At 40.5% G+C, this 21,903-nt stretch overlaps 1 protein-coding gene across 1 annotated transcript in view; it reads right to left on the bottom strand.

The window, feature by feature from the left end:
* The window catches only part of LOC111155391 (aspartyl/asparaginyl beta-hydroxylase-like), a 157,816-nt gene extending 136,620 nt beyond the window's left edge, over positions 1 to 21,196 (bottom strand). Inside the window, exons 1-9 of the mRNA XM_022515542.1 lie at positions 20,965 to 21,196; positions 15,972 to 16,068; positions 14,305 to 14,441; positions 11,525 to 11,599; positions 7,392 to 7,520; positions 3,635 to 3,667; positions 2,625 to 2,681; positions 2,090 to 2,140; positions 1,604 to 1,636 (exon numbers count right to left, since the gene is read on the bottom strand). Of these exons, the coding sequence (XP_022371250.1) occupies positions 1,604 to 1,636; positions 2,090 to 2,140; positions 2,625 to 2,681; positions 3,635 to 3,667; positions 7,392 to 7,520; positions 11,525 to 11,599; positions 14,305 to 14,441; positions 15,972 to 16,068; positions 20,965 to 21,196 (844 nt within the window). The remainder of the gene's footprint in view (positions 1 to 1,603; positions 1,637 to 2,089; positions 2,141 to 2,624; positions 2,682 to 3,634; positions 3,668 to 7,391; positions 7,521 to 11,524; positions 11,600 to 14,304; positions 14,442 to 15,971; positions 16,069 to 20,964) is intronic.
* Between the last annotated feature and the right edge of the window lie 707 nt (positions 21,197 to 21,903).

The following is a 21,903-nucleotide window of genomic DNA, read 5'->3' as shown; positions in this document are numbered from 1 at the left end:
CACTTACATATGTTCACTTGGCTTCCCTAGTTGGTTCCTGAATGCCATAAATGTATCTTGTTAGAACACTGTGAATAATCCTAGTAATACTTCTATCAAACCCCTTTTGTTTGAAAAAGTTCAGGTTCTATAGCAAGGTAATCTAGGTATCTCAAAATCTTGTGATCCAAAGTATCTCAAATCTTGATGACCCCTTAGGTCCTATTTTATTATTCTTTTTTAACATGTTAAAATTGTGCTTATTCTGATACTCTGCCTATGAAAACACACTTATTTTTATAACATCTTTTTTTAACACAGTATCTAATTTTACACTTCTTTCCAGTTTGATTTTAAGGTTCTCTGGATCTAGTCTGCTAACTGTCTTCCAAACATGTTCTTCCTAGCACATTTAGACAAACACTATAATGAGTGGCAGAAATGAGAAAAGTATCTCATCTCTACACATAACTTTTATTTCCAAATTTCTATTCTCTCCTTTAAATTTGAAACTGAAAAGAAAATCTAGACCCAATCATACTGGCCAAGTTATTTAATTTCTTATAAAAATATTAGTTCTTAAAGACAGAATCCAGGATGCTTCCAATGGCATCATTCATACTCCATTAGAAATAGCCACTGTGACTGGTCATCTTTGTAGGGCCTTAAATCTTAAATACATGTCCTTAATAAATTAGCATATCAGGTTTATACACAGCCAGTCCTAATTTTCTTCAATTGAGAACCACCAACTGTCATGAAACCATATATTTCTTGAGAGTAGGGACTCCATATTGCTCCTATTTGAATGTCAAACCATTCACCCCCAAACCATCAGCATGTAAAGTCCTCTATATCTGACTCAAGCACTATACATTTCTCCGTCCTTCTTGCTTCACACACGAAGTTATGCTCAACTGACTCTATTCCTTTTACAGAGTCATCTATGAAGGTGGCAGAATAAAAATGATATACCATTGGCTTTATCATTTCTTAGTCATATTATCTTATGCAAATCACTTACATTCTCCGAACCTTATTTCTTTCATCTCGGAAGTCGCAAAAAATAGAATCTACTTTGTGGAGTTTAATAAAACAGGCTGGGGAGTGCTTTGGCAACAAACTGAAAATATAAATGCCCAAATCTGAATCTAGTGCCACTCATGCCAAAAACATGCCCAAACTCTTTTGTTTATGCCACTTTTAAGCCTGCAGTGAAATTCTTTTGTACTTTTCTTCATGCCAGTAGACCCATCTCCTTTAAGAGTGGGATTACTTTGTAGAAGAAACTAGAGTAGTTCAACTTTCACTAGTTTTCTATGCATCAGACATTATGTTAGTCGAAAGAGAGCTAAGACTATAAAGTAATGAGATAAGTTTTCATGAATAATTTTTAACTGCTTCTGAAGGCAACTTGAAAAGAGTTTAAGATTTTATTTAGTCAATGGCCGAACCAATGGGGGAGGTAAACAATCTCCCCAAGTAAATTCTTTGAAAACTCCCATTCATTTGGAGATTTTAAGTTACGGTATTTGAAGCTTAAAACACTACACTCTATAACTCTAAAAACTATGAGTAGTCTTAAAACAAGTAAATGGTTTAAGGCTGAGAAGCATTTTCAAACCTGGTTCATCATAGTCTTGGTATGTAAGGTCATCTGCAAAAAAGATAATAAAACTCAGTATTAAACAGGTCATTCTATGCAACTGCTTAGCTAAAGAAAACATAGCTTAATCTCAAATACAGAATTCTGTTCTCTTAAATATCAGTGTCTGCGGTCAGTGATAGGTGCCTCTGCCCCAAAAACACTAGACACAAGGACAAGTAAATTATTTTCATAAAAATTCTTCAAACTAGCATAAAGTAAGATATGCAAAAGTAGCATTAAGGATTAACATCCTGTATTGTCATGGTGCCAGTGTAGATGAGCTAAAATATGAAAGCCTGATACTCTTTTCATAATTGAATCTTGTTACAAAGCAAAAAGAGTTGTATTAGGTGTTAGGATTCCTTCTCTGACTCCTTTGAAAGAAAAATCACTTTAACATAGCATTACAACCATAAAGCCTTGAGTAATGTTTACAGTCTAATGAAAATATTCATTCAGTACCTGCTTCGTGGTACCTTCTTTCATCATCACCCACTACTGGCTCCATGGAATCTAAAAGGAAAAACATAAACACCTTTGTCAAACGTGAAAAAACCAAATACATTACTAGATGCCATTCTGAAATATTTACAAATTAATTCCAATTTTCACAACTGGGTGAGATAGATATTATCATTATCATTCAATAAAATTTAAGCTGAATAAAGGTCCATAATTTGCTCTCTCGGTCACAAAGACAGGAAGGAACAGAACCAGTGAGACTCCACTACACCACTCCGCCTTGTCAATTCCCAAATTGCCTTCCCAGCATCCTATCTACAAAGGGCAAAGTCCCAATGGTGGTTTGAAAAATACATCTCCTTTTTCCTCATTCCTCCAGGTAATATTAAACTATATTCAGGAAATTCTATAAATGTCTGGGCAACCAAAAAGGACTGTGAGTATTATAAAGAAGACTCTGTCGAATCTGAGAGAATCATTAACCCCGGGGTAGAATGGCCTCGGCCAGTGCCTTAAACAGAAACATATCACAAACCTGGATTGTCCTGCTCATACATCATCTCTTCCATATCCTGATTATAAACCTGTGAAGCTGTAAGTTAAGAAATGATTAGGAAATTACAAATCTATCTCAAGAAGGATTGTACTTGATACTCAAAATAGGAAAAGCATAATATCCAGAGTGACAGAAATGTAAAATCAAATCATAATGATGCTCACATTTATAGTCACCCAGGCACTCACTTTGGGAAGTGCCAAACACAAAGATGAATGAGACAGTCCCCATCATCAATGGGTTTATAAATGAGCCGCAAACTGGTGAGGCTATAGTCTCACTTAGATTATACAAATTCAACTATATTCAGCCAAAGACTAATGAGACAGAGACAGAGAGAGAGAGACCAGAGATGGAGGGGCAGGTGAGCCCTCCTCCCGTCCACTCAGCAAGCACCTGCTGCAGAGCGTGCCTGAGGAAGGGCACACGGGCCTCAGCCCCTCACCCTTGGACCCAGTACCTGAGTACTCCCAGATCGCAAAACAATTCTAGCATTTGTTGAAGCGATATAGGTCCTTCATGCCAGCCAAGGATATCATGGGATCCTCAAGCACAAAGAAAGGGATCTATTCTAGCACCGGAAGAAAAACTGGCCAACACAGGCTGACTGAGAGATGACATGTCCATCTCCAGTGTGGCCATATCTTCTGGGGATGCGTGACTAGCGACAATACACAATTTTGACCTTTCTTTGACTTTGTAATTTAAGACTACAAACATGTACTTCTACTGTATCTCTTGGCCTAGCCATCCCATTACAGTGTATTTATCTTCAGGAGTAGACTTCAAAAGCACAAAAACTATATTCACAAAGAAACATATAGATGAAATTATGACATAATATATCTAAGTTATATATAATTATCTATATATTTTATGACATAAAGTATATTAATAGATAACCATAGATAATGTTTTCTCTCATGATGCTCTTTTTATAAGAAAAGACTCATTCTAATTAAAAGAATAGTATTAAGTTTAAATCTCACCTGTCTCTTCTACAGGGTAACTATCTTCAGTTTCTGAAAAGAATAACACAAAATCAATATTACTACTTTCATCAAGTTGTATGCATATATACTATAGATTTAGATCCTGCATCTATGCTTGTCATTGATTTTATTTTGAAAGCAAATAATTATTAAAATAAAACATAAAAAAAATTCCATTAACTGTTTGCTAAACACTTTATCTTCTACTAGAACTACACTTAGAAATGCCTCATTCTTTTCGACCCACTCAATGCCACCAGAGCCTGGACTAACGAGAGGATGATTTGAATAGAGGAACACAGTGACAGGGCTGGACCTGGAAAGGGGGCTGTCATGGTCTACTTCACATTCCACCATGGTGTCCTGTTGTCTAGAGCAAAAGCACAGTCTACAGATGGGAACACAAGGAGAGACAGAGGAGACTTTCTAAGACGGGGAGCTGAAAGGTAAATGGTTCATAACTGAACCCGCAGACCCCCAAGAGCAAAGGGTTGCTGCCACAGGATTCTCACCACTCCACTGAACCTTGTTAATTTAACAACTACATGAAGTGAGAGTATTTTTAATTTCTGAAGACTATCAATAAACAACTTTTAAGTTCACACTGAATCTATGTCCTAATTAAAAACTATGTCAGAAAGTAAGGTATTCTCAATTTATAAACTTTTTAGAAGTATTTCTTCCTACCCCCAATCTATAACTCCTAACCTCAAAAAATATCAAATGCGTTATGTTTCAAGTTATTTGAGAGTCTTAACTGAAATGTGTTATGTAAGCAGTACCTAAGATACCAAAATTCTGAGTAACTGTCAATCTTCCTGACCCAGCTTTGCTGAAGACAGGAGGGAGCAAGAGATAACAGGAAAATGTGGAAATCATTTAGTCAGCATCCCTTACTTAGAAATTAGAAACATTTTTTTTTTCCCAGAGAGACTGTAACATACATGATAACAAAAGGTCCAAAGCTTTTTTTTTTTTTTAAGATTTATTTACTTGTTTGAGAGAAAGAAGGAAAAAGAGGGAGATTGAGAGGAAGAGAGAGCAAGTGGGAAGAGGCAGAGGGAGAGGGAGAGAGAGTCTAGAGCAGACTCCATGTTGAGCATGGAGCCAACATGGGGCTTGATCTCACGACCCTGAGATCACAACCCTGAGATAACAACCTGAGCCAAATCCAAGAGTCCTATACCACCCAGGTGCCCCAAAGTTCTCAAGTTCTAAAGCTGGTCTAGAAATGCCTATTTTCAATGCACAATGTAGCTGAACTCATATACAAGCTCAAAATCATTTTGAGTGTACATTTCTCATAGAAAATTATGCATTATATACACTTTTGTAGCTTGGTATGGAAACCAAACCATTGGTGAGAACATGATTTCTATGGAAAAGTGTATTTCCTGCTCTCAACAATAAGCATGAATGTAAGTTTTTAAAATATGTTCATTCATATATCCAGAGTTTCTTGCTTTTAGTTTTCCAATGCACTACATATTGTGAAAAGGAGATACACTTTACTTTTTCGTTACTCCTTTGTGCTTTAAATAAAGGTCTTAACAATCATTTACCAATTTTACTGTGACCAGGCTACCTCTCCACTCAATGTTTAGCCTGTACAGGCGCTATGCGTTCACCTAATTCCCCAGGGCACCGAGGTGCACATCTTAGCCTGTCCACACCCAGCGGTCTAGAACACAAGGGGAGGCATGTGCAAAAATCAACAGCCTGGCTGTGCTCCTGCTGAACCGCGGCTGCGCTGTGATAGGACCCGGGGAGCTGGCACAAAGATCCATTCTGGAGGCCGCCCCCCAAAACATTCTGGTTCACTGAAAGCATTCTTTTAAAAGCTCTCTAGGCAATCTTAATTGCATCCAATGTTGAAAAATATTTGTAGGGATATCATATTCATATTCATAAGAAATTCCCTCTCTGAATCCAAGACCTTCTTACTTTGGCCCATATTCATAAGAAATTCCCTCTCTGAATCCAAGACCTTCTTACTCTGGACCTTCCTGCCTTCGCTGGTGCTATGGATTTCATTTACTGCTTGTTTCTCTGTCTACCTGCCTGAACTTGATTTAGGCTTAGCTAATCCTTAAACCCTGCCAGACACCTCTTATCCAGATCCTCTGCGGCATGCGGGGCTATGTTGTTGCATGGGTCCTGATGCAACTTAACCATAGACTCTGATGATTATTATACGGTGGAACATAATGGGCTAGATGGTTGATTTTGTGGTGGATGCTCTCAACCTTTTTCTTTAGTTTTACTCTTTAGAAATGAAACACCCATCTCAAACTATGTTTCAGTAGTATTCACTTTAGGTATAAAGTTATATACACACAAATATGTCATTTATATACTTCTAAATAAAACATCATTAATCAACCAGAGTACAACCTGTGGATTAAAATCTTTCAGGGCACCTGGCTGGCTCAGTGGGTAGAGCACGTGACTCTTGATCTCAGGGTCATGAGTTAAAGCCCCACATTGGGGAGAGAGCTTACTTTAAAAATAAATTAATTAAAAAGTTAAAAAAAGAATCTTTCAACAGCTCATTAAAGTCTTAAGGGCCACCTTAAAAAAGATCTGAGAATAGATACCATAAGAACAAAGCATGTGTGCTCATTTAATAAGGCTTCAAATAAATACTCATGGTAGTGTCATATTAAAACATAGCAGAACACAAAATGTATGAAAAAACGTTTTCTTCATCAGAGAAATTCCTTCTCTCTATAGGTCAACAGTGAATAACTGCACCTCTAACTTGCCTTCTGCAGATGATCCAAGGTAAGCTACTCAATGGATTTTTAAATAACCAGCATTTAATGGAAGACACTGATACAGAACAGATATCAGCAAACTAGGATTTTTGTACATAAAGTTTTCCTGAAACATGGCCATATGTATCCCTATACCTACATATACCTAAAACGTAGGTATTATTTAAGGCTACTTCTGCACTATTGACAGCAGAACTGAGTAGTTTCAATAAAGGCCATATAGTTTGCAAAGCCTAAAATACTTACCCTCTAGCTATCTCCAGGAAAAATGTTGTCAAAGCCTGGTATAGAAGCTAAGAACTGTGTTCTATAAACTGTGAGTATGGAGTCCAGGAAAAATGTTGTCAATGCCTGGTATAGAAGCTAAGAACTGTGTTCTATAAACTGTGAGTATGGAGTTCATATTAGAACAAGAGTCTGTGACAGATTGCCAAATAAAATATTTCATCAATTTTCTGAATTTCTTCTGATACATGGCACTCCAGGAAGAAAGGCACAGTAGAAGCAATGTGCTAAAGCATTTCACTTACTATTTCTATAAGGACTTTATATATTCTGACAGTTTCCTTTAAAAAGTGCTTTGAGGGGCACCTGGGTGGCTCAGTGGGTTAAAACCTCTGCCTTCAGCTCAGGTCGTGATCCCAGGGTCCTGGATCGAGCCTCACATCGGGCTCTCTGCTCGGCGGGTAGCCTTCTTCCCCCTACCCCTCTCTGCCTGCCTCTCTGCCTACTTCTGATCTCTGTCTGTCAAATAAAAACATAAATTTTTTTTTAAAAAAGTGCTTTGAATCAAAATCAAAATTTCTATTTATTTTAGGGAAAAAATTAGTTTTAATTGGACTTCCCAGCTTCCACTTAAAAAGAAACTTCAGATAAAAATTAAATTTTGCTTTTAAAGGTGTTTAAGAAAGACTTTAATAATCATAATCACAAAGTGACTGCTGGGTTTTATTCTGAAACCAAAAGACGTTTCCTACCTTCATGAAATGTTCTGGTCTCCAAGGGCTCAAATCCATCATCTGCGTCACTTCCTACGAGGAAATCATCATCTTCCAGCTGTGGTTCTCTTGCTTGTCCAGCCTCTTCTTGCTGCACATCATCGTCTCCTTGAATGGTCACAACGAACAAAGTCACACAAGTCCACACCAAGGTGCCCAGAGGCAGCAGCTGACACGGGACACGTAAGCCTCTTCCGAAGTTCTGCCACATACCCGCTCCTGCTGCTGGGCACTCCCTGCCCCTCGTCTGGGCCATCGCACATGCTGTTGCCCGCTCTGAGCCTCTGTCCTCACTCTGGTCAAGTGCTAGTCCACCTGAAGGGGGCAAAGGCCTTCTCTCACTAGAACATGAACTCACCAAGCACGGGGACCTCATATATTTACTTACTATGTACGCCCAGCACCCAGGGCCTTGCTTAGCCATAAGAAATGCTCAGTAAGTATTTAAGGAATGAATAAAGGAATTCCTAATTGCTAATGTATTTGCCTCTTCAATTATCACCAGGTTAGAGAGAAGATCACCTTGGGACCGCTCACTGAGAACTGGTCTAAAACTCCACATACCAATCTTAAGTAACTCTATAAAATGCTCTGTTGCAAAGAATGGCCAAACACCTCTGTCAGCTGTATGCTAGGTCATCTGCATCAGGTCACATGTACTGCACTTTGCATCTAAAGGTTGCTATGTGGAGCCTGTAAGTTACACAGAAATGCCTATTCTTCTCTTCTGAGACGAACTTTTATGATATCCTGAGCTGTTCTGCTTCTTTTGTGTAGATGCTGGATAAGCTACGTATCCCGCTGAGATATGGTTTAGCCTGTCGTCGTGGTGTAAGAAACTCTCCCAGCAGTAACCTGATGTGGCTTCAAGCAGAGTATGTCTTATACATAACACTCCAGCCAAGCAACACAAGCAACTTAGCTATGCTCACAGGGCCATAAGGGGCTCAGGAGTGTGGGGTCTCGAGTGTGTGGCTCCAGATCTAGTTTTTCCACATCAGCTGTGACACCCCGGAGAAATTACATAACTACTTTGTGCCAAAGCCTTTTCTCCCATAAAAAGGAAATAGTAGGACTTCCTCCTTACAGCCTTGTTGTGAGAATTAAAGCATTTGGACAACTGCCTAGACCACAGTAACTACTCAGGTGTTACTGTTCTCGTGTTATTCTTGTTGTCATCGTCATCGTTATCATCATCAGGTTATTGCTATTTCTGCTGCCACTGAACTCTCCTCAAACACTGCAGGAAGGCTTCCTTCCCTCACCTTTAACATGGCGTAGCAGTGTCCTCTGCTGGTACTGAACTGTATGGGCCCATTTATGGCCACACTATCTATTTGTTTTCTGTCTTTCAGTCAGTCACAGCCTGCTACGTTGTTTCTCCTCATTTCAGGTTTTCTGCTAATCGGCAAACCAATCGCCAATTCTAACTCCTGTCCCTGATTTTACCATACCCCCTCTTCCATGTTCTTTTTTCCTTACTCTTACGTTATCCAGGGCAACTTCATAGTTTTCACATGAGCAGGATTTAACTCTTGGCCACCGCTACTTAATGGAAAGTCCCTGTTTTCAGTAGGGAAAGCAACCGAACGTCATGCTTTATCTGAGTCTCCCTTGCTCCATCAGTAACAGCCCAGTAAAACAGTTCCCTGAAGGCTGACTACATCTGAGGCACTGCCAAGCCCTCTTCGGCCATTATAGTAACCCTAGGAAGTAGGTACTATCATCCGCCTTTGAAGGACAAGGACCTTGAGGAACTCGGCTAAAGCCACACAGCTAGTACATGATAGCCACAGGCCCCGAAACAACACGATGAAGTGCAGAACGTGCGGCCAGAGTCTACGACAGAGATGGTGCTCAGGGAGGCCATGTTTTGACCGGAAAACACACACACACCAGCTAGAGATAGAGCAGGTACAAAGGTCCTGAGGCAGACAAACTTGGCAATCACAAGGAAAAGAGAGCATCTGCACTGGAGGAAACTGAGAGGAGAAAAAGAAAAAGAAAAGGTCCCCATAAGGCATATCAAACACAAACCCAACTGGACGCCTCTGCAGCCATCATACAGGAGGGGACAGTGACGCTGCCACACTGCGGTCCAGATGCATGCTTGGAGGCCAAGCTGGAGGGACCTGCCCATCGGTCCCGTATGAGGCAACAGGAGGAGAGAGAAAAATAAGGAAAACTCCCCAGTTTTTAGCTTAAGCTACTAAGTAGGGGTCAGACCATGACCTAAATATAAAAGAGTGGAATAAAAGTACAATTTTAGGGGGTGGGGGAGAGCTTTGAAATGCAAAGGAATCGAGAATTGTGTTTAAGTCCATTTTGAGTCTGAGATGACCATAAAACACGCAAATGGAGATCAACAGACAGTTGGATAAGCCAGGAGCTCAGAGGACATAGGGCTGCAGATATATACTCGGAAGCAACACAAATTACATTTAAATTCATGGCCTCTGTGAATTTCTAAGTAAAGCAGAGAGTAAGTCCAAGAGGAAGGCTTGCGGCCAGAAACCCAGGCATGCTAGACTTGATTCCTCCCCCTTCTGTCTGGCTTCCTACACCCACCCATCCAAATGTCTACCATATCGTCCCACGCTTCTCTCTCCCCACCTTGGCTAAATTTGGTTCGACCGACCATCCTGACCCACTCAGATCACCAGTAGGGCCCCCATCTCCTCTTCCCGCAGCACACTCCCTCCGCTCCTGTTCACGGGCAGACAGACGGCACAGCGCTCCCTAGTGCCCTCCAGTGGTTCGGATTCCTCTGTGAATCAAGTACAAACACCCTTTGCCAATCACTCTCCACCTAGGTACTCCACTGGCCCGCCACCCTGAACTACCCTCGGATCCTCTTTTCCTCTGGGCTTGTCCACGTGCCATGCCCTTTGCTTGGGACCCTCCACGAACAACACCCACCTGGCAAAGCATGACCTTCAGCTATTAAGTCCTTCAGCTATTAAGTCAGAAAATCACCTCTTTGGGGAAGCCTTTGCTAATGCCAACGTCTATGCAAGGCCCACACAAAGCCATTACAGTTCACTGTTACAGCACTGTCCTCGTCATACTGAAATCCCTGATTTATTTAGACTGCATCATCCTTATGTTAGGTTAGAGTTGAACCAAAGATGTAGGAAGGGAAAGCCCAGGCTCGCCCAGAGGGGCAGACACACGCTCAGAAGCAGCAGCTCTCCTGGCTGAGTAGAAAAGCCAGTAATGCACAGACACGGGCTCCTAGACCCCAGAAAGCCAATGGCAAAAACCCCCAGCTTAGCTGCAGACAGTCTCCCCAGCAGGCACAGACAGAGACGGATGGGATGCTTTACACATAACATCCAAACACCCAGGACTGAGGAAAATGGTTTAGCACGCCTGCTAAAGCAATTTCAATGGTAGAGAGTCCCAGTTGTTTTTAAGAAACATAATTTTTTCCTTTAGGACTCTCTTCAGCTGACAGCAAACCATTAGGCATATCAGGCTACCATGTGCTCTGCCTTCTTCAAAATCCCTTTGTGAGCTACATCTTGGGGTTACACGCTCTACTTTTATCAAGGGGTGTTACAAGAAACAGGCTCATAAAATCTTAAAGCGTGGGTTTCTAAAGTATCATTTAATATTCTCTGTACAGAACTGCATGTAAGAAATGCTTTAGATGTAAGATTTGGGGAAATGTTTTATATTCTCTATGTAGATAGCATGTTCATTTCCTCCCTGGTAATATGACTGATGTACTTTTTGCTCTGGCGACCACCCAAGTGTGCAGCAGGTTCGGCGGCCGACAGCAGCCAGATAGCCCATTACAGCTTGCCTGGTTGTGTTCTACTTTCCTCTTCCCTGTTCTTGCCATCTGTTCCTGATGTATCATTGGTCTTAACTCATTTCTTCTTATTTATTCCTACCATTTCTTTATTAAACCTATGTGATAAGTTCCTTAGCATTAAGGCGGGAGAAGATAAAATGAGTCCAGTGCTCTCTCAGAAATACCTGCCTCCAATAATTAAAAAAAACACACTCAGTTATGACTTAAATTTAAAAATCATGTCAAAGTCACTTCATGTAATTAACCACTATTTGAGAAAGCAATGCATGAGAAAATGGGTTTTAATTCATACCATGTTCTGTGTAGACTGACTCATGGAGAAGGGGCTGAATTTGCTCTTCTACCTCATCTTCAATATTCCGAGGTCCTAAAATGATTACAAAACATAACTAAGTATAAAAATATCTAGATATTAATGAAGAACATGAAACATGACATCCAGGTACACACATTTCAGTGAATATATTTGGTTCATCAACTATGCTACCTTTTCATATTCATTTGCCCCCTTTTTATAAGTTGGCAAACACAGTAAATATTTAAGATTGGTTTTATTTTGACAGAATATATAAATGTTTAGCAAACACCTCACAGAGCAAAATTACTTGTTTTCTAATTAACAAAATTCACAATCATGATAGAATAAAGAAAAGGGGATGGGCAAAGCTTTCAGGAGGGAAGTACTGGGAAACAAAGATTAAAATGTAGAAGATGAGGCCAATATACACGAAAGGGCATGACCAGTCACTGTCTTCCCTGACAGTCAGGAGAAAGGGCCCCCTGGCTAGTGTGAGGACTGAGAGGGTCAGAACTGAGGAGAAGACCCCACGTGAAAACTGGCAATCCTTTCAGCTTTGGAGAAGCCCATCCGCCAGATCCACAGATTGAAACAGATATAAATTACAAAAGTCAACACTATCAGTTAACGACATCCCGACATGCTTATCAGATTACCAGGTTTGTTGAAATGTGGCGCAACAAATAAGAAGCTGTAATGACACTGACACTGTGATAAATTTTAACAAACATCCACGTTCAGTAAATTAAAGTAGCGCTAGACTCAGTGTCACGCATGCTGTCACAGGAAGCAATGCCAATGACATCAGTTGGTTACCCTGACGTGTTAATCCTCGATGACAAAAACAGAGTAAACTCCTTTGAACTGCTTCAGGTAGGAAAAAGTTTAAGAGCCTGTTAGCCTAATCACATTACCAAACCATTCCTGAAGCACGGAAAGTACCTTCTATTTTTATAGATGGTTATATGGCACAAACCACGTTTATATGTATTTGCATATAATTACAGAAGAGCCTGCCAATCTCTGTTCTTCCCTCCTCGGCTCTCACAATGCCCATGACAGCTTCCTAACCAATTCCTAGTTTCACGACTGTTAACAGCACCATCCACAGAGAATCTAATATTAGTAACTAGAGTGGATGGCACTCTGCTCTTTTGCTTAACCCTCTAATAGCTCCCTCTGCCCGAACAGAGGAAAATCTAAGCTCCTCAGAACAGGACAGAAGACCTCCACAGTCAAGACCTGCTCCCATGCCTCTCCAGAATCACCTGCTACTAGCCCTGGCTTTGAACTTGGTGAGTCCACCATGCTGTTTCATCGTTCCATGATTCTGTGATGTTCCTCCTTTCCTCTGGGGAGGGTTAGTACAGGCAGAAGCTAGACTGTAGTGAGTTAAAAACTGGGTGGAAAATAAGGTGAAGAAAGCTACTGTAGATTCTTGTTTCAAAAATCTGGCTACTATAGGGCCGAGGACTGGCGGGCAGATACAAAGTTCTGTAGGGACCAAGAGAGGGTTTACTTTACTGTGTTGTAATGAAAGGTATGTACCTGGGTTTGTAGAACAGATAGAGAAGAGAAAGAAGCCAAAAATCTAGATAGTAGAAAGGTTGAAAGGCAACATTTAAACTAAACCAAACACTGCAAAGAAGTTGAAAGGATATGAGTTGATAATAAACTGATGGATTCAGAAGGACAAGTTATCAGTTAAATGTAGAGTAGTATGAAGAAAAATTTTTAAAAAGGAGAACAGAAGCAAATGGCACATTTCAGAGTGGGTTATTAGCTTTGAAAAAGAAGATTTTTAAATTATAAATTTATTTAGTGCAACGTAATGTTTGAGATGTTAAATCCAAATACACATTTAATTATAAGACTTTTTTTTTTTTAAGTAGCTTTTTTGCTTGAGTTGTGGTATTCTAAAGGATTGGGAGGGAGAGAGTAAATTCCAGGATTATGTTTTGAACAAATAAAAACATCAGAGCAGCATACTGATCTTAAAAGGGAGAAAAGAAAATCAAATATTCATACAGTGATAATAAAATTAGAGTACTGGAGTTGCCAGTAAATATGTAGTGTCATACCAAACACTTCCAATAGGTGGCAAAATGAAACCAAATTTGGGAGAATGATTAGTTAAAGGGAAAACGTGCAGCAATTAAATCGCACTTTGCAATAATACATATCACAGCACAAACAGGAAATGACAGTAATAGATTTGAATATCACTTGCCAATAACTTATTCACAGATTTTAGGAATTTTCTTTCTGTGGGTCACAGGCCCTTGGACGACTAAGGAGATACCTGAGTTTATCTATGAATTCATGTGGATGTACAACGGGCCTCCACAGCATTATGTGGGGGTCTGGGAAGTCTCTGACGGAGAAAGGGGACCCTCCTATTAGAAAGACTGGGAGCCCAGTAGGCCTCCGTTAGATCATGGAACAATGACGACACTTGTGTACACCGCATGTCTGACTGTGTTTTCACTGCAAGAAGTTCTGGAATCGGAGAAGCCCGGCATTTAGTTCATGGTGTTCCTAACTGCTCCTCTGTGCCTTCAATTCTTGATCCCCCAAATTAAAATTATCCTGTGTAAATTTTTACCAGAAAACATTAAGTTTACTCCAAAATCTCAGAAGAGAAGGAGAAAAAAATACATCATATTCCCGTAAACATCGTGACACAAATTATGGGTAAAGCAGCCTTCTGGAAACAGCCGGCGGCACAGGCGGCAGCCGGAAGCACATCCGGTCGGAGGTGGAGGAGCGCTTACCTGAGTCCTCGGGAACCTGCTCCTCCAGCCACGGGTATGGCTCAGCTTCTTCCGGTGGGACTGTTGGCTTTGAAGCAGATCTTTCTTTAAGGCCTGCATTTTTATTCACAAAGTTAACTTGAGTTTTTTTTCCTTTCCTTTTTTTTTTTTTTTTTTTTGACATATTAAGCCAGGAAAAACAATATTCTGGAACACTTCATCAATAGTGCAAGTAATTTAGTTTTCAAGACTTCGTACTCCCTGAGAATGTGGAGGTGCTTAAAATCTGAAGTCGGAAGGCAGACTGCTCTTTAACCTCACATGGGCCTTGGCCGTCTCTTTACCTAAGTTAACCTTTCACTTAAAAACAATAAAACAAAAAATCCCTGCTTAAGCGCTCACGGATCTCTAAAATAGTCCTGTCTATACTTGCCAAAAGAAGTTCAATATGAGTTCAAGCTCCCCGTGTTCAAAAGTGATTAATTAATTGCTGTTTCAGCTCTGAATCCAGCTGCAAGACAACTAAGATACACCTGAATTTGTTAATTTGTTTCAATGCCCTATTTTGATTTAGATATAATTGCCTGCTCTTCTTAAAAACTATAGTTAAAAATGAGAATCAAATCATACATAACTATTTACAGTCTTCTCAAGGTACCACTTACAATCATACTGTTCTATAAAGAGCTAAAAGACATGCAAACAAGGTTTTTTGGTTTTGTTTTTGTTTTTTTAAACGTCTTAAGGAAAATAAAACATCGGGGTAAATGAACATGAAAGCTGATTTTAAAAGTCAACACCAGTCTATATTAGACTAAATTACTTCTTTGATATTCTATTTGAAGAACATTAAAATCTACCTCAATTAAATACAACTCTTTAGAAAGCTAACCCAGGTCCCAGAGTCTGTCATTTCCTCCACTAGCTCCTGGCTCTATGTTAACCCCAGCGAGAATCTTGTACCAACAACTGTTACCAGAGGAAGTGTGTCATGCACGTCAATGACCTACAGTGAAAAGGTCAGTACAGAATTGAGAGGCATTTTTCTTCTCTCAAGCTCTTCAGACCAACTCTTAATGTCCATATGCTATTGTAATCTGCAAAACTCTCAATGTCTTTTACTTGTTTTTGATTCCTTGTATTTTTCCTGACTGTTCCCTTCTCTTTTCTCTCATTGGCAAAAACACACTCCCACCTTCTTCTCCCCAGTCCTAAAGAGAGTGAGACAGAGATACACAGAATTCTACCCCATCACTTATATTTGCTTCACACAATTTACATAAAAAACCTGACACTATCAAAACAAACACCAATGGATACAGCTGTGTTCTACTCCTACCAATATAGGGGCTTCGAACTATAACGTAGACTCCAAAGGGATCATACACAAATAACCATGAATCCTAAATGTAGTTCAATTTCAGGGGGAGATGGGTAGAGACGAAGGCCTTATTAATAAAACCCATTACATTTCAAAATTCAAATTTAGGATCGAAAACTCCCATGCTCTTTCCCATTTAAATAATCCCTTCCTCAATAGTCTCTCAACTGTTAAAGGAACAGGTATGAAACTATTCATTGCTACGTTCTGCTGAATGAATAGGGTAAACCTTCCAAATTGTGTCATTGATCTTTGTACTCTCAGCACCTCAGGAAATGCCTGGCACATAACAGGTGCCCATAAGCACCTGCTAGAGGGCTGAACGCCCCCAACAGTGAGGCTCCTGAGGTCTGCAGAGATCCTCTGTGACCAGGGCTCCATGGCAGCACTACAGAGGCGAAAGGCTATAAAGGTGGGAAAGGGGACTCAGATCAGTTTCCTACTATTATCAAAGAGATTCTTATCTGTGCCGGGCATCCACCACTACAGCCCAGGTTCTGTCCGTTGTGCTGCAATTGTTATTTCTTCTTCAGAAATATCTCCATTTGGATGGAAACTCACAGGTTCATTCTTCACTAATCCTCGATGCAGCAGGTTTTCAAATTGTGCTCCGTGGGTTCAATAAGCAGTGAAATAGTTCCCCACCAGACAATAAAGATTTAAACGGCCTGCAGATCCCATTCTTATTAGATTTTTAGGCAGTTTCATTTGAAAACAATTTTTGATGTGAGAAGTGTTTGAAAACTACTAGCATACCAATATTTAGACATATGGTTCTCCTCGTTGTCAGCCTTCTCTATATCAGCTGGAGTTATTTGTCTCTAAAATTGAAATTGTAGAACTACAGGAGAAAGCAAAAGCATATAACAAGAGAAAATATTGAGCAGTTTTCTTTCCTGTCGAAAGTGGCATCTGAATTGTAAATTTATTGGTACTTGGTCACAGCTATTTCCCAGAGATGAAATCAGCATTTATAAGTAAATAGTCTTGTAAACTTCAAAGCAGCTGAGGATCACATTAACATATCTCTCCTTCCCTAGATCCCCACTAACTTTCTAAAGTTAAAAAAGAAAAAAAAATGCATTCTAAACTAATTCTTACTAGTCTGCTAAGCCACAGGGAAGAATTAGGCCTATAAACTTTCATTCTGGTGTTTTGAGAAATTATATTGCCACCCAAATCAACTTTAGTCCATGAATAAGTGTTCCTCAGGAAACAGCAGTAAATCCAGGTTCATAAAAGATTTTAAGGCAAAAGTAAAAATTAAACAAGAATATATATATATATATATATATATATATATTCCCCCCCCAACCAGTAATCAAAGGTTTTCAAACTGGATTTATGACGAGGTATAAATGGTAAGGAGGTAGTCCTGAAATAAATGTTCAAAATTACATTATGAAACAAATGTCATCACTTTTGATGTTTCTGGGACTGCATAACAAAACACTGCCTCGCACTAGCTCCAGTGAAAAGGAAATTTACTGTGGAGTGCAGAGACAGGCAGGCTCGCTCTCAGCGCTTAGTGTTACCCTTGCGCCAGCCAGGCCATCAGGGCTCACCCAGCTGCAAGCTCCTCTATTGGACCAGAGGACATCCGGAAACAAAGAACCACCTCTTCCTCTGCTTCTCTCAGGACGTGAGGAAATCTTTGCTGGAAGCTCTTCTTTTCAGCTTTTAGAGTCAAAACCAGAACCCACTTCCATTCCTAAGCTGGCAAAGGGAACAGGATAACCATATTGCCTAAAAGTAATTATCTAGGGTTGAATGAAAGTTCCAAGTCAACCACAAGAGCCCCTGCATGATTTGAAGAATCAATTCATTGCCTTAAAGCATACCTTGTTTTTGGTTTTTTGGGCGCATCTGAAAAACTAGGAAATTAGAAAGAAACATGTCTGCATTTAATAAGTATATAATTTTTTTCCTACAATTTTAATTAAAAATGGAAGGTTATAAAGTAAGTGATGTGAGCACTTCAAGTCAAACATTCATAACCAACTTGACTATCTGACAGTTACTTTAGTCCAATATTACCTTACTTCTTTCACTGCTACCCTACTATACCCAAGAGCAATGGGAAATAAATGTATTTTCTTCCCATCTGTTTGTAGCAGTTTAAAACTTACTAAATTGCATGTGGCATTCATTCACTCAACAACTATTTAGCACCTACTAATGGAAGGCACTGCTCTCCAGAAAATGAACACTGAAAAGCCCTACTTCTCATAGGGAGGGAAAAATTTAAAAAATAAGAAACCTGAAATATTTAGAGAATATTGAACAGGGAAGATATGGGACAGGGCATGCCAGGCCATCAGGGAACGAGGACAGATTATCTATAGTGAATTGATGAAGAAGGGTCTCATTGATAAAATGTGAACAGATTCCTGAAGGAAACCAGGGATGTGGCCCTGTGACTTGCACCGGAAGAAGGTTCCAGGTAAGGCTCTGGACCAGCAAGTACAAATTTCCCAGATGGTCTGGGGTGAGCAGGTGCTGGGAGCTAGGAACAGTCATGTGGCCAGTGCAGCTAGAGAAAAGAAGCAAAGGCATGAGATTCAGAAAGGCCCTGGGGCCATTGGATCGTGGAGCTATTCACTCTGGCTGAAAATAAAGGATTCATTTTTCCTAAGAGTCTATACAAACCACTTCCTCAACAAAATCTGGGAAAGTGAGAATTACAAGTAGGATTTCAAAGACTTAGCCCATAAAAGCGAAGACATTTTAAAAAACTGGTTTATCGATCTTTGGCATACAGATTCAGTAGTGTAGAGATTGAAGAAAATTTTGATCTCACCTACCTAGGTTACTCCAGATGCTGAGATTCAAAGCGGAAGAGCTTAGGACTGCTACTGCTTCAAATGCAAGTAGTCTGACAGTATAAATTAATATACCCCAAGAATAACCCTAATAGGTACATGAACTTGAGAAATACTCTGGAAAACCGAAAAACCAGAAAGACGCACATACTGATGGACCACACTAATCGTCATTCCAGCTCCTTGCTTGTAAAATCAGCAAATACAGATCTTTGCAGGTATCCCAACTGCAGCCCTGTCAAAATTCTGAACCTGTCAGAAACTAAAAAAGCTGACCCATGATCTTCCGTAAGAGCCATTCCAGATTCAAAGCGTCTTCACGTGATCCAACATAGACAGACTGCCAGAAGAGGACGACCTCAATCTCAGAATGAAATTGCCAAAAGTACTCCTAAGACGCTGGGTTTCAGGACCGCTGAAGAGTCTCCACCAAGACTGGAACTCAGTGGGCTCGTGTGAACACGTGCAACACGAGACAGAAAACAGGAGCTCGGGTTCACGCACCGAGAGGGCCGCCACTGAATTCCACCTGAATCCCATCTTGAGCACACTACCACTGATGCAGCCTGGCTTTCCGCAAGTATGGGAAGGGGATAAAACTCTCGTCTTAGAAGGCAAGAATTAAATGAGAGAGTTCAAATCCAGCAAATACACACCCATTTTCTTCCCACAAATTAATTTTTCCCTTCATTTCTTCCAAAGAGCCGAATTTACCACCTTCCCTGCATGCATACAACGTGAACACAGCGATCGGCAACGTCCCAGTGGTTAAAGCATCCTGCAATCACAGAAATGCCTACACCTGTCTTCAAAAATTCTTTTTTCTTCTTTTTAGTATTACTCAATGGCATATACAAAGCTGAAGTATTTTTACATGATCTGGGCTTTGTATGTTCATCATTCAATAAGTATCTATTGGATGCCTATTATCCTCAGCTCTCATGATAGGTACTGGACATAAATCACAGTCTGGTAGAAAGCAAAATGCAGGAATGGCGCAAAATGATGAGCGTGATAACTGGGAAGACACGCAGTGTCCTCTCCCCTCCCCCGCCGCCCGGGAGGATCGGAGAGAATGTTAGTGCAGACGTGATGAGTCAGCTGGATCCTGCAGCAGAGGTGGGACATGGCCCACCGCATGAGTGGAAACACATTCTAGGCAGAGGGGAAGAGTGGGCAGTGCTGGCATTAGCTGGCTCCAGTTCATTATTTTCTTCCTCCACCCCTTGTTTATTTCCTAACATTTCACTGTAGAGACGACAGTCACCCTTGTCACTTGTATCCCCAGTGCCTAGCACAGTCTGGAATGCTGCAAATACTCAGAATATTTGTTGAATGGATCAATACATGAAAAAGAGAGATGATACTGCACATGGGTACTTTTCAAAAATAGCACAAAAGCTTTAAGTATATGTCTTCCTAAGATTTAAGTACATATCTTCCTCTCATCTCTTAGGGTACAAGACCAGTAATGTTTGAGGCAAGGAAGAAATAAATGACAGAACTCTATGATGTACAGATGCTAACGTAGAGTGATAAAAACACATAAAGTGAAATCAAATGAGGTATGAAATGAGAACAAAGAAAAGGAAGATAGAGGACTTCCTGCTTTGTAGGGCTTACAAGATAGAAGCTTTTGTGAAAACTGATTTCTATGTAAAAATGATACCCAAACCCCGGTAATAAACATCTAGGGCACGTGGTTTTACCTTCAGGCAAACAGAGGAAGGACAGGAGGCTGAAGACTGTTACTGGGGATCTTTTCAGATTACTCCAAACAAGATTTCCATGAGAATAACACTTAGCAGATCTGCTACATCATAACACCCACCCTTCAGTTTCCCAAGAATGAAAACCTTTTCTTTAACTAGAACACGGGGGGGGGGGGGGGGGGGGGGGGTCATATTAGAACAAGAGTCTGTGACAGATTGCCAAATAAAATATTTCATCAATTTTCTGAATTTCTTCTGATACATGGCACTCCAGGAAGAAAGGCACAGTAGAAGCAATGTGCTAAAGCATTTCACTTACTATTTCTATAAGGACTTTATATATTCTGACAGTTTCCTTTAAAAAGTGCTTTGAGGGGCACCTGGGTGGCTCAGTGGGTTAAAACCTCTGCCTTCAGCTCAGGTCGTGATCCCAGGGTCCTGGATCGAGCCTCACATCGGGCTCTCTGCTCGGCGGGTAGCCTTCTTCCCCCTACCCCTCTCTGCCTGCCTCTCTGCCTACTTCTGATCTCTGTCTGTCAAATAAAAACATAAATTTTTTTTTAAAAAAGTGCTTTGAATCAAAATCAAAATTTCTATTTATTTTAGGGAAAAAATTAGTTTTAATTGGACTTCCCAGCTTCCACTTAAAAAGAAACTTCAGATAAAAATTAAATTTTGCTTTTAAAGGTGTTTAAGAAAGACTTTAATAATCATAATCACAAAGTGACTGCTGGGTTTTATTCTGAAACCAAAAGACGTTTCCTACCTTCATGAAATGTTCTGGTCTCCAAGGGCTCAAATCCATCATCTGCGTCACTTCCTACGAGGAAATCATCATCTTCCAGCTGTGGTTCTCTTGCTTGTCCAGCCTCTTCTTGCTGCACATCATCGTCTCCTTGAATGGTCACAACGAACAAAGTCACACAAGTCCACACCAAGGTGCCCAGAGGCAGCAGCTGACACGGGACACGTAAGCCTCTTCCGAAGTTCTGCCACATACCCGCTCCTGCTGCTGGGCACTCCCTGCCCCTCGTCTGGGCCATCGCACATGCTGTTGCCCGCTCTGAGCCTCTGTCCTCACTCTGGTCAAGTGCTAGTCCACCTGAAGGGGGCAAAGGCCTTCTCTCACTAGAACATGAACTCACCAAGCACGGGGACCTCATATATTTACTTACTATGTACGCCCAGCACCCAGGGCCTTGCTTAGCCATAAGAAATGCTCAGTAAGTATTTAAGGAATGAATAAAGGAATTCCTAATTGCTAATGTATTTGCCTCTTCAATTATCACCAGGTTAGAGAGAAGATCACCTTGGGACCGCTCACTGAGAACTGGTCTAAAACTCCACATACCAATCTTAAGTAACTCTATAAAATGCTCTGTTGCAAAGAATGGCCAAACACCTCTGTCAGCTGTATGCTAGGTCATCTGCATCAGGTCACATGTACTGCACTTTGCATCTAAAGGTTGCTATGTGGAGCCTGTAAGTTACACAGAAATGCCTATTCTTCTCTTCTGAGACGAACTTTTATGATATCCTGAGCTGTTCTGCTTCTTTTGTGTAGATGCTGGATAAGCTACGTATCCCGCTGAGATATGGTTTAGCCTGTCGTCGTGGTGTAAGAAACTCTCCCAGCAGTAACCTGATGTGGCTTCAAGCAGAGTATGTCTTATACATAACACTCCAGCCAAGCAACACAAGCAAC

This window comes from Enhydra lutris, unplaced genomic scaffold, assembly GCF_002288905.1.
Source record: "Enhydra lutris kenyoni isolate GAN:26980312 unplaced genomic scaffold, ASM228890v2 scaffoldscaffold41, whole genome shotgun sequence".
NCBI classification, from domain to species: domain Eukaryota; kingdom Metazoa; phylum Chordata; class Mammalia; order Carnivora; family Mustelidae; genus Enhydra; species Enhydra lutris.
The sequence above is the reverse complement of the archived record's forward strand: the minus strand, read 5'-3'. Positions and strand labels throughout refer to the sequence as shown.